The following is a 12,738-nucleotide window of genomic DNA, read 5'->3' as shown; positions in this document are numbered from 1 at the left end:
TGGTCAAACATGGTATTCAATGATACAATCGTATTAGCCCTTTTGATCATGTTCTGCTACATAAGATTTCCTTCTTCCATCCCTATTTTCTCTATTCTTGAATCTATTCTTAGAGATATTTTATCATTATTCCAAACTACATAATCTTAATGAAAATCATCTCAATTCCTTTGTGGATGAGGCAGGCAGTGACTAAATGAAAGGAAGGGATGGAGGGAGAGGGAGAAACAGATATACAAGAGCAATTATATGTTGCCTTTATGCCAAGATTATCTTGCTGACTGCCATTAGCAGGGCACACACTTTTACGTGTTCTTCCAGGGATGGAGGATTTAGTCTAACTTCCTTGTAGCCAACAGCGTTTACTTGTGAGAAATCTGCGCCTATTATGGTAACAGAAGGTGACAGCACACATTAAGCCCACACCCTGGGCTTTATTTACACTAATTCTCATCAATCCATCTAAAGAGTCGAATCACTATAATTTACCAATATTTGATCATGTAGAATGCAACATAGCAAAACTCATTACTTTTTTAAATGAGAGCTTTCCCCACTAGGATGGCTATAATCAAAAAAATGGAAAATAACAAGTGTTGATGATAATGTGGAGAAATCAGAACTTTCATACATTGCTGGTAGGAATGTAAAATGGACAGCCACTGTGGAAATCAGTTTGGCAGTTCCTCAAAAAACTAAACATAGAGTTACCATATGACCCAGCAACCACTCCTAGGTATATATCCAAAAGGACTGAAAACATACATTCACACAAAAATTTGTATATGAATGTTGACAGCAGCATTCTTCATAACAGCCAAAAAGTGGAAACAACCCAAAATGTACTATACCCATACAATAGAGTATTACTCAGCCATAAAAAGGAATGAAGTACTGGTTCATGCTACAATATGCACGAACTTTGAAAATATACTAAGCAAAGAAAAGTCAGACACAAAAGGCCACATTTTGTATGATTTCATTTATATGAAATACCAAGAATAGGTTAATCCATAGAGCTAGAAAGATTAGCGGTTGCCAGGGGCTGGGAGGAGGGGACAACAAGTGACTGCTAATGGAAACAGAGGTGTCTTTCACGGATAATAAAAATGTTCCAGAATTTTATGAACAGATACTTTCCCAAGGAAGATATACAGATGGCCAAGAGGCACATGAAAAGATGTTCAACATCACTAATCATCAGGGAAATGCAAATCAAAACTACACTAAGATATCATCTTACACCCATTAGAATGGCTATAATCACCAAGACAAAAAACAACAAATGTCGGAGAGGTTGTGGAGAAACGGGAACCCTCATTCACTGCTGGTGGGAATGCAAACTGGTGCAGCCTCTATGAAAAACAGTGTGCAGATTCCTCAAAAAATTAAAAATAGAAATACCTTATGATCCAGCTATCCCACTACTGGGTATGTATCCAATGAACCTGAAATCAACAATCCAAAGAGGCTTATGCACCCCTATGTTCATTGCAGCATTATTCACTATAGCCAAGGGCAAGCAACCCAAGTGTCCCTCGACTGATGACTGGATAAAGAAGATGTGGTATATATATACACAATGGAATACTACTCAGCCATAAGAAAGACAAAATTGTCCCATTTGCAACAACATGGATGGGCCTGGAGGGTATTACGTTAAGTGAAATAAGCCAGAGAGAGAAAGACAAACACCACATGATTTCACTCATATGTGGAAGATAAACTAACACACGGGCAGAGAGAACTGTTTGGCGGTTACCAGGGTTAAGGGAGTTGGGGGGTGGGCATAAGGGGGGAAGGGATGCATGCATAGGGTGACTGACAAACAATAATGTACAACTAAAATCTCACAATGTTATAAACCATTAAGACACCAATAAAAAAAAGAATAGCTGAAGCTCTGGCATGCAGATGAGCAGGGATTGCAACAATTACGCAAAAAGGAGAAGTACTAGGAAAAGCAGTAGAATCTGAGCTAACTCATTTTTCTTTGAACCAACAGCATTAACACGCATTTGTTAAAAAAAAATGTTCCAGAATTAGATAGCAGTGATGGTTGTACAACTTTGTGACTACACTAAAAACCGCTGAGTTATACATTTTAAAATGGTGAATGTTATGGTGAATTACACCTCAATAGAAAAAGAGCTTTTAAATATTGTTAATAAATCAAAATTTATGACAGCCTCTGAAATATGTTAAAAGGAGCTTTTCAAAGGCCTAAAAACCAATTATTTTAATATCCGACCCTTAATGCTTAATACAATTGCCCCCAACAAGCTAGTCTCATTTCTAATTTTTAATAAGATTGTAAAATCTTGTGGTTTTAAAACCTTCTTTAGTACCTCTCCCCACCCAAATTGGTAATAGAACTACCCCTTCTCACCTCACTCACATTCTGATTTAATATATACACTTAACAAACACAGTAAAGGGAAGGGAGACAGTGCAGAGGCAGAGTTCCAGTGAGAGAGGTTACACGGAAACCTTCACGAGATCTAGCAGTCCCTCAACAGGCCGCAGTGCTGCGTGCAAGAACCTTTTCCACAAATGGTCATCCCCGATTTTGATTTAAACCCTTCCAGAACAGAAAACTCAAAAGGAGTCCCATTCCATCTTCAGAACCATCCATTGAACTGCTAAAAAGATCTTCCCTATACTTACCTCACTGTACTCTTCCCTACTGGGGAAGAGTTCTGCACCATAGAAACTCTTCCATTAGACCATCTCTTAAGTTTCAGCACAGCTATCATGAGCTGCGAAATCCCCTTTCTAGTCAAAATCCTTAGTTCTTTCAACCACTCCTCAGACCTTGGTTTCATAATTTGTCACCACTCAGGTCACTCCCCGTGATTGACTCTAGTTATCTGATATTGAGAGAAACTTGTACATTAACCCATCTGTGCCTCAGTTTGCTGAGATCTGTAAAACTGGGATAATAACAGGATAATCTGTAAAATTGGGATAATAACAGTATATATAAAACTGGGATAATAACAGTATATAACAGATCTGTAAAATTGGGATAATAATAGTCAAAGTATAATAGGTGTTATGGAGAAAAATATACAGCAGGGAAAGAGGAATATGGAGTTCTGCAAGAGGGTAGGAGTGGGGAGGGAGTCGGTATGTCACATAGGGTAGTCTGGGGAGGCCTCTAAAACATACATTTGAGCAGGGACCTGAAGAAGTGAGAAAGTAAACCATGTGGGCATTTGGAAGAGAATCCCTGGCTAAAAGAACAGTAAGTACAAAGGATGTGCGCTTGGTGTGGTCTGAGGAGCAGCAAGGTCGGCAGGCTGAGGAAGAGAGAGAGGGAGAGCAGTCAAAAATGGACAGAGAGAGGTAGCACTGTAAAACTTTGCAGGCCAGCTTTTATAGAAGTGGGATGGACATGGCATCAGAAGGGTGAGATTGCCTGACCTGGGTTTTAAATGACTGCTGGGTTGAGAATACACTGGCCAGGGAGCAAAAAGGAAGTCACTGCAATCACCGAGGTGACTGACGAAAGCGGCTTAGACAAGTGCGGCAGACTGAAGGTGCTAAGAGAGGGTCCGTTTCTGGCTATATTTTGAAGATAAAGCCAAGAGGATTTGCTGGTGAATGAATGTAGAACGTGAGTGAGAAAGAGGTCTGGGATGACCCCCTGGTTTTTTGGCAACGTGGGTTTGTATTCTGGGAGGCTCTGCCACTTACTGTGTGACCTTGGCAAGTTACTTAACATCTCTCTGCCTCAGTTTCCCCCTCTGTAAATGGGGATAATAACAGTACTTACCTAATAAGACTGTTGTGAAGATTATATGTAAAAAAAATCTTAGAAGAGTGCCTTCCAGTCTATAAGTACTAAATAAGTATTGCTATTATTATCATCATCGTCATCATCATTATTATTATTAGCTTGCTTGTGGAAAGATGGAGGTGCAGGAAGAACAGGTGTGGGGGAGGATAGAGATCAGGAATTCAGTTTTGAACATGTTAAGATTCTACTGGACATCAAGTGAAGATGTTAAAGAGACAGCTGGACATAAGTAGAGTTTAGTAGGAAGGTCACGGCTAGAGAAGTGTATCTGGGAATTGGAGACATATAGACAGTACTGAAAACCATGAAACTAAAGAAGATCCCTCTAGCGAATGAATATAGAATAAAAAAGAATTTCCAGAATAAATATAGAATAAAAAAGAGCCTTGGGACACTCAACATTTTGAGTGTTATATGTTAAAGCTCCTTTAACATATTCCCAACATGTTGGGAAGACAATGAGGAACCAGCATCCTCCTTCCAGGAGTGGCATCCTGGATGTCAAAGTAAGAACGTGTTTCAAGAAGGAAGGAGTATCCAGCTGTTTTGAAAGATCCTGAGGTCTAGTAAGATAAGGAATGATAACTGATCACTGGATTTTACAACACAGAGGCACTGGCAAGCCCTGCTAAGAACTGTTTTGATACAGTGGGGATGACAGTCAGGTGGAGTAAGTTCAAGAACGAATGGGAGGAAATGAATTGGAAACAGCAGATATGGACAACTCTTAGAGGAATACTGCTACAAAAAGGAACAGAGAAACAGGCATCTAGAGGGGAACGTGGGTCAAGTCTGTTGTTGTTTTAAGATGAGAGAAAACGCAGCAGTTTTTAATACCAGTAATAACGTGTCAATGGGAGCCTGAGAAAAGGGTGATGCAGGAGAGGAGATAACTGTTGAGGCCTGTCCTTGACTAGGCCCGAGGGCACAAAACACAGTGTACAAGAGAGGGGATGGCCCAAGAAGACTTACGTCACTGCGTCATTCATTTATTTACTCAACAAATATTTATCAACCAAGTAGTCTGTGCTCGAGACTACTCTCAACACCAGGGATACATCAGTAAGCAAAATCAATAGTTACATGAGAAAATATACATAAAGCACTTAGAATAATATGTGCTTTTGGCACCTGACAAATGCCAACTAAATACAGACAGATCTGAACTATGTTCATCCAAATCTTTTATAAAAATATGGACTAAGACAGTGTCCTAAAACTTGCCCCTAGAGAACTATCAGAGGAGTTTGAATAACATGCTTTGAGTTGATAAAATTTAACTTACTTTTGATAATATGAGAAAATGGCGTTAGAACTCATTGAATGCAACCTCTTAATTTTGAAGAAAAAAGTTAAAAACAGAAAGCCAAGTTGACTTGCCCAGAGTTACTAAATTAATTCAGTGAAGAACCAAGAGCCAAAATTAAAACCCAGTTCTCCTACTTCCTACTCAGGTTTTCATTACGCTTTCTTTGATCTCTCTCTCGCTCTCTGACAGAAAGGCTGAAAATATTATGACTGCAATTTCTGTCTTCCCTCTACTTCTGCCCGGCCCTTCTTCCCCTCCGATTTACCAGAGGCTGTACTTGACTCCTTACCATTTTATTTTAATCCAATAAAAATTCTAATTGTTAAAAGATTTTTCAGGGAGATATAATATTTTAGTTACCAAAATTCCAGGTTATTTCCTATTAAAAAAAATCTATGATAAAACACAGTCCTATGCATCACATTTAAAGTATCTTAATTTTCTCATCTGGAATTCATGTAACTTGTAAGAAAAAGTTGACAGGCTGAACTATTACCATGTTGATACTGATAGTGAGGAATATTTCCTATTATTGACTTTACAGATGTTTAAAATCAGAATATTTCAAAAATGGATAAATCAGAACAGACGATTTTTTTGGTTTGTTTTCTACAAAACCTTAAAGAAATAAATCTGTTTTTAAACACCCATTACCAGTACTTTTTGCCAGTCCTGGTGGTCTAGTGGTTAAGATTCACCCCCTCGGCCCAGGTTCATTTCCCAGTTAGGGAACCACACCACCCATCTGGTGGTTGTCATACTGCGGCAGCTGCGTGTTGCTGTGTGCTGGAAGCTGTGCCACGGGTATGTCAAACACCAGCAGGGTCACCCATGGTGGACAGGTTTCAGCGGAGCTTCTAGACTAAGACAGGCTAGGAAGCAAGACCTGGCCACCCACTTTCAAAAAAATTGGCCATGAAAACCCTATGAATAGCAGCAGAGCATCATCTGATACAGTGCTGGAAGGATGAGAGGATGGCGCAAAAGACCAGGCAGGGTTCTACTCTGCTGTCCACAGGGGCGCTAGGAGTCAGCATCCACTGGACAGCACTAACAACAAACCAGTTCTACCACCATGAATGGTAGCAGATGCATTTCTTACTTTTAGTATATGAGCCACATTGAGGATATGCTGAAAATGCCAATTAAAAGAAATACTCACTGAAACACAAATTAACTTTCCCTTTTTCTTTTTGCATTTTTAATAGTGGTTTAACAGGACTTTAGTACTCAGTTTTAGCGACTAAGCATTCTATTTCAAACAGTCAATAAAGCTGAAGTTTATCTAATATTTCAGCTAAGGTATCCGCCAAACTCAACCTTTTTATCTTTAAAACAATACCTTTTAGATTTCAAGCTTCAAACTCTACGTTCTGATATGAATTACCTTTCAAGGATTCTTTTTTTTTTTTTAATTCTAGGATGTCCTTCAATTTCTAGCTAAAATCTTCCAGTGCTTGATAATTACTGCTCTACCCTTATTTTCTTAACCCAGCCTCATCCGTAAAATGTTGCTCATCAGCACTGCTACCTTCTTGAGTCACTAAAAGGAGCATCTCTCTGACATCAAAGGCAGCAGTAAGGATGTGGGAATAAATATTTCATATGAAAATTAATCTTCTATTTCCACCCACCAATAAATGTGGCCAAAATATTAGTGACTGTCCTAAATGTCTGGACTTTTACCTCAGTTTTTATATACTCTAAAGAAAGAGCAAACCAATTTCAGCATCAAATGGAAAACCCAGCCCTAACCGCTCCAACAACCGTCAAGTCTGAACGTGCTTCTTTGAGGAGGCTGCCTGGGCAGTCTCGACGAACACCGCGCACCCAAGACCGCCGGCTTTTTTCAAATGTACAGTGCTGCTCCAGTTTTGACATCCTGATTACGTGCACATGTAACTTTCTTATCAACCAGCAGCTTGAGGGCAGAGACCTGTATCACAAGCTGCAAACCGCAGGGACCCAGACAGTGCCTGGCGCCTAAAAAGTATTGGGCACCCACACTACCCACAGCACAGAGAAGAGGTGTGATATGCACGGTTCCCTCAGTGCCTTCCGCAGCCCTGGGAAGCAGGCACTACTGATCGCCCCACTTTACAGACAATCACGACGAGGCTCAGACAGGCTAAGCCGCCTGCGCGGGTCACACAGGTAGCACAAGGGGCACAGACCAGGATTCGAAGCCTGACCGTCTGCAGGCGCACTCTCACCCTCCACCCCGGCGGCGGCTCGGCTGCGCTCCCGGCATCTCCACAGCCTCCCCGAGCTTCCACACCAGCAGGCTCGGCTGCGCTCCCGGCATCGGGCGGTCACCGGGCCAGCCCCCGGCCTCGCGTGCGGCGAGCTGAGACCGGGCGCAGGTTTCCGGGCGCGAGGGGAGATGCGGGGCGAGGAGAACCGGCTCGCGGGGCCCCGCCCGGTGCCTGAGCCCAACACCGAGCCTGGCGGGGAGCGAGCCGCCCGCCCCGGGAGACTGCACGCGCGGCCCGGGCCGCTCCCAGCCCCGCGCGTCTGACGCGCCGTCGGGCGCCGGGCGGGGAGGAGCGCGGGGAGACCACGGCGGGCGCCCACGCACCTCGGGCGGGAGGGAGCAGAGGCGGCTCGCCCTCACCCTCGAGCAGCGGCGGGGGCTCTCCGGTGGCTCAGCGGCCGCGGGAAGCGGAGAAACTGGAGCGGTTGGCTCAACCTGTGAGGAAAAAGTCGAACGGCGCTGCGGCTGCAGCCCGGGCGGGGTTGAGTGTGACACCGCCCGTCGCCCCGCCCCTTCCCGTGGCCTCCGGGAGCCACTTCCGGTGGCGGCTCCGCAGCCTGCTCCCGCCTGGAGCGGCCCGGGGCTGGTTCCTGACTCGCCCCAAGACGGGCCGGCGAGGCCTCCTCCGGTCTCCAGGAACCGAGCAGAGGCCGGGCGGCCGGTCCCGCGCCGTTTACCGCAGGGCTGCCTCCTCCGAGGTGGAGGATGTGCTGCGAGAAGTGGAGCCGCGTGGCCGAGATGTTTCTCTTCATCGAGGACCTGGAGGAGGACTATAAAATCCTTTGCCTCTGCTCCAGGGCGTTCGTGGAGTAAGTAAAAACGTGTTCCTCGTCGTTTCTGGCACCGTGGTTGCCCAGGAATGGACGTGTTGAGCACTAGTTGTAAGTGATCCCGGAAACCACGACCAGAGGCTTTGGCCCTTGGGCATGGTGATGTTTAAGCAGCGGCAGCACAAGTCCTCAGACTGCGGAGTGGCGGCCTGCTGCCCTGAAGTGAGGGAGTGGGTCTGCTCTGTAGGCTGTTAGGGGAAAGTGCGGGAGCTCGTAGATGCCATTTTGTATTTATAAATTGCGGGGGCATTTCAAAATTGGGGGGAAGTGGTATGTAAAATGCAATCTCTTTCATGGATGTGACATCGCAAGGTGAAGGTTTGAAAATGGGTAACTTGTTTTGGTTAATATCTTTTTTAAAACCTTAAGATTTGCTAAAGCGCAAACGCACATAAGTAGGACTTCTGATTACCTGAGATACAAGATTTAGCTACATTTACATCAGTTTTTGAGCTGTCTTTATTTTGGGGAAATATTTGTTTCGGGTAAAAATTGCCCTGCATGGAAGATGGCTAGCGGGCAGGAAAAAAAATGACTAAAGAATTGGATTCTAGGGGTAGTTTTCTTTATATTAGATGTGTACATTTAGCCACTTAAATCTTTTCTTTTAATCTCTAAAACAAGTATATTTAGCCTAATCATTTTAATTGTTAGATAGAACTTGCAGAAGTGAATTTTATGTGACAGACTTTTAATATAGTTTAATGTAGTAGAATTTAAGTTTGAAGAAATTCTTACTATTCATCATGTGTTTTTGTGGAGTAATCAGAAAATTAATGCAAAAAGAAATTAAACACTGTGCTAAATTTAATGTAGAAAGTATTATCTTTTCATTCGTGTATGCATGTATTCATTCGATGAATGCTTTTTGTGCTTCTTTGTATTAAGTCCTGGTGGGCTCTGGGGAACAAGACACAGCCCATCCCTATGTCCTTTGAGTTTACTTTCTAGCAAGGGTGATGAATAGTAAGACAACTGTTACATAAGCAGTTGGTTAATTATAGTTGTAAGTGCTGTGGGAGAGAAGTACAGGATGCTATGGCAGCAGAAACCTAACCTTTGCCCACAGATCACAGAGATTTAATTTTGAGAAAGTAGTGTTTGAAAAGAGGTGTGAAGAGTGTGTGGAGATAAACTGGGATGTGTTTGAGTGGGAGGAAGCATTCCCAGAAGCAAAACTCTGTAAAAGTCTTGAGGGAGCAAAAGAAAGCCTGTGTAACTGAAACAGAACGGCTGGGAGGGGAAGATAGAAGACAGGGTTGATGAGGGAGGCAGGGTCAAATATGCAGGACTTTGTAGAAGACAGGTTACTCCGGCAGCAGCGTAGGGGGTGGTTCAGAGGAGGAGAACCACTTAAAATCATTTTCCAGGCTACAGATGATGGTGGCTTGGATTAGGATTGGTGGCAGTGGAAATGGAGAAAGAAGGAATTATAGCAGAAAAATTGTTGAGTTGAGGGGATTGGATTCGATGTAGGGGAATAAACGAAAGATAAAGGATGGGAAGGAGGAAACTAGGTCAAGGGTAACGCCTTGGTTTCTGGTTTGAATTGATGCCTTTCTCTGAGATAAATATCACGGGAGAGTCATAGGTTTTTATTTTGGGACAGTAGTGAGAAGACAGTCAATTTTGTATGTTTTAATTTTGGAGTCCTATGAGATATCCAAGGGTGGATGTTATAGATGGTTGGATATATTGGTTTGGAGCTGTGGCGAAGTCTGGGCTGGTCTTAAAAACTTGAGCCATTCTAGTGCAGATAGTAATTGAAGCCATTAATTTAGCGCTTAAGGGTGGGGGGGTGTGGGATCCGTCCTTGAAGAATTCCAACGTTTTTTAAAGATTAAACGAGAAGAGATGGATTAACTGAGAAAGAGGTAGAATGCAAGTATACTGTCACCAAACATTTGAGGGAAGGAGTACATTGGAAAGCTGCTACTGTAACAAGCTATATGAGAACTAAAAAATATCCACTTGAATTGGTAAAAAATTTTTTAAAAATCTGCTAGATTGGGGCCGGCCCCGTGGTGTAGTGGTTAAGTTCATGCACTCTGCTTTGGCAGCCCAGGGTTCACGGGTTCAGATCCTGGGTGTGGACCTATGCACCACTCATCAGGCCATGCTATGGCAACGTCCCACATACAAAATAGAGGAAGATGGGCACAGATGTTAGCTCAGGGCCAATCTTCCTCAGCAAAAAGAAAATCTACTAGATTGTTGACTTGCTCAGTGCCGGGCACTAATTGCTTTACATTTCATACTTTTTTTTTTTCCGTTTAAGCGTTCCAGCAGTCCCCTGAGCTGGGATGTCTTCTTCCTATCCTTACTTTATTCAAGTAGAAAACTGAGTTTCAGTAATGGCCTAAAAAAAAATCAGACAGCCGGGTAAGTGGCAGCCCTGCTTTCTACCCCAGGTCTGTGTTGACTCCATAGCCTTTCCACTATCCCACTAATTAGTCTAGAACATATGATTTTATTGAATCTTCCCAATTGAGTATTTAAGTGGTCTAAAGTCACTAGGACAACTGGAGCCTTATTAAAATATTTTAATGTATTTTAGTTGAGATAGAGAACTATTCTGGAAATTGAAGAGCCTGTGTTTACATCTCATCATGCCCATGTGACTGGTGGTGAGCACAACAAAATCATTTGAATGTGTGTTTTCCCACAAAATTTCTCATTTATTCACCATGTATTTCAGCCACCCATGTGTCAGGCACTGTAATAAAAAGATGACTTAGGCACGGTAGTGATGCTTGTTGTATTCAGAGGTGTGATGATGAGCTGCTTAGGGCTCTTAGGGGAGCAGTATCTTAGTGGGGTCACTGCAGTGCAGGTCTGGTCTCCAACTTTACGATTCAGTTCAGCAATTAAAGTTTATTTAGTCCTTACGATGTGCCAGGTCCAGATACTTATCCAGAATCATTATGCTCTGTGGCTTGAGTTACACTGACCAAATTCAAAGATTGCTTTATAGAGAACACTTAGCAAGTATAACAGAAAATTCTTTGAATATCAGGCATCAGAAATACATCTTTCTCAGTGATGAATGTTCTTGGAGATTCTTGAAAGTTGCCCTAAGTAAGAAACAGTTGTCATAAAAATTTAAAAGCTAGCATTCTCTCTCTTACTGCTAATCTTTCGGCCTCAGATTATCTGTAGTCTTGTGATGTACGAGTAATAACCTTGGATACCTGTTTCACCTCTCACCCATGAAGAAGTGTCTTTCTGCTCCTACCTCTGGACCTGGGCTGACTTATTGGGCTGGCCCATTCCCCAAAAGGGGTGCAGGCTAGCACTGTGGGCGGGGCCAAGGCGCTCACCACAGGAGAGTACCTGGCTGTATTGTTGGGTGTGCAGGCCAAGAAAGAAGAGTCAGCTTGCATAGGACACCAGCCCAGGTTACATAGTTAGTTCTTAGCCTGCAGCCCACTTGAGTCTTGATGCTGTCTTCATGAAGCCTCCTTTCCAAAAAAAGAAAAGGAAGGGAGAGAACATAAGTTACAAAATATAAAAAGTTGAGAAAAATTCTCATACCATACCTCTAGAAAACAATATGTAACTGGATTTCAATTAAAGTGACTTTATTTAAAACAATTTTAATTGCTATATAAATCACCAATTATATTGAATTTAGTCTTTTTGAATTAAAACGTGCACTCTTTTGGGGCCGGCCCGGTGGCGGAAGCGGTTAAGTGCGCGCGCTCCGCTGCGGTGGCCCGGGGTTCGCTGGTTCGGCTCCCGGGCGCGCACCGACGCACCGCTTGGCAAGCCATGCTGTGGCGGCGTCCCATATAAAGTGGAGGAAGATGGGCACAGATGTTAGCCCAGGGCCGTCTTCCTCAGCAAAAAAAAGAGGAGGATTGGCGGATGTTAGCACAGGGCTGATCTCCTCACAAAAAAAAAAAAAAAGTGCACTCTCTTCATTACAGATAATTTCGTACATATTCTTAAAACTTACAAGCTCTACTTCACTTTTAGAAACTACATTCCAACTTCAAAATAAGTAAAGAGAAAAGAATGACTTTTTCCTTTAGCTGAATTAATGCTCAGACAAATTATAACCCTTTAGAACAAAAAGAACTTGGAGATATGATCTTGGAATTGTTGCCAGTAGGAATTGTTGAGAAGTCCTCAGGAGTGGGAGACAGGCTGGAAGTTCAGAGGCTTGTAAGTGTAACCCTGATTTTCCAGGTAGGGAAAAGGTCTGTTTCAGAATCTAAAAACAACAGATTTGATTGTTGGCAAAATTCTAAAATAGATTATTAAACTGAAAAATCAGTACTACATAGCAGAAACATAGAAAATGAGTGTTAGCATAGTTTCCAAATAACTTCTCAGTAATTGAGTTGCTTCTCGTACTAAATAAGGTTATTTGTACACTTCCTCTCAAAGGCAGGAGCTAGGACATTGTATTGTAATTAATTTTTCTTTTCTGAGGACATTACAATTAACATACTGTCTTATGAACTCTGTAATTAGAGTAATAATTCTATTTCATCTACACATTCAGTTTTCTGTACATTATCTATATGAAGAAGACAAC

The 12,738-nt window shown here is 42.6% G+C and overlaps 2 protein-coding genes across 5 annotated transcripts in view; one reads left to right on the top strand and one right to left on the bottom strand.

The window, feature by feature from the left end:
• TMEM68 (transmembrane protein 68) overlaps window positions 1-7,852 on the bottom strand; it is a 45,994-nt gene extending 38,142 nt beyond the window's left edge. The window contains exon 1 of one of the 3 annotated variants that reach the window (XM_004435712.3): window positions 7,690-7,852. The gene's annotated coding sequence lies outside the window, so the exon portion shown is untranslated. Of the gene's footprint in view, window positions 1-7,324; window positions 7,346-7,689 lie in introns of those variants that run through there. The other 2 variants (XM_087420557.1, XM_087420558.1) reach the window with 2 other exon arrangements.
• A 58-nt stretch (window positions 7,853-7,910) lies between these two features.
• The window catches only part of TGS1 (trimethylguanosine synthase 1), a 43,216-nt gene continuing 38,388 nt past the window's right edge, over window positions 7,911-12,738 (top strand). For both annotated transcript variants that reach the window (XM_004435756.3, XM_087420556.1), the window contains exon 1: window positions 7,911-8,174. In XM_004435756.3, the coding sequence (XP_004435813.1) occupies window positions 8,071-8,174 (104 nt within the window). In that variant the 5' untranslated portion in view covers window positions 7,911-8,070. The remainder of the gene's footprint in view (window positions 8,175-12,738) is intronic.

Source organism: Ceratotherium simum, chromosome 31, assembly GCF_057802395.1.
Source record: "Ceratotherium simum simum isolate JZ-2026a chromosome 31, ASM5780239v1, whole genome shotgun sequence".
Lineage (NCBI taxonomy): Eukaryota > Metazoa > Chordata > Mammalia > Perissodactyla > Rhinocerotidae > Ceratotherium > Ceratotherium simum.
This window is presented reverse-complemented; position numbering and strand designations above follow the sequence as displayed.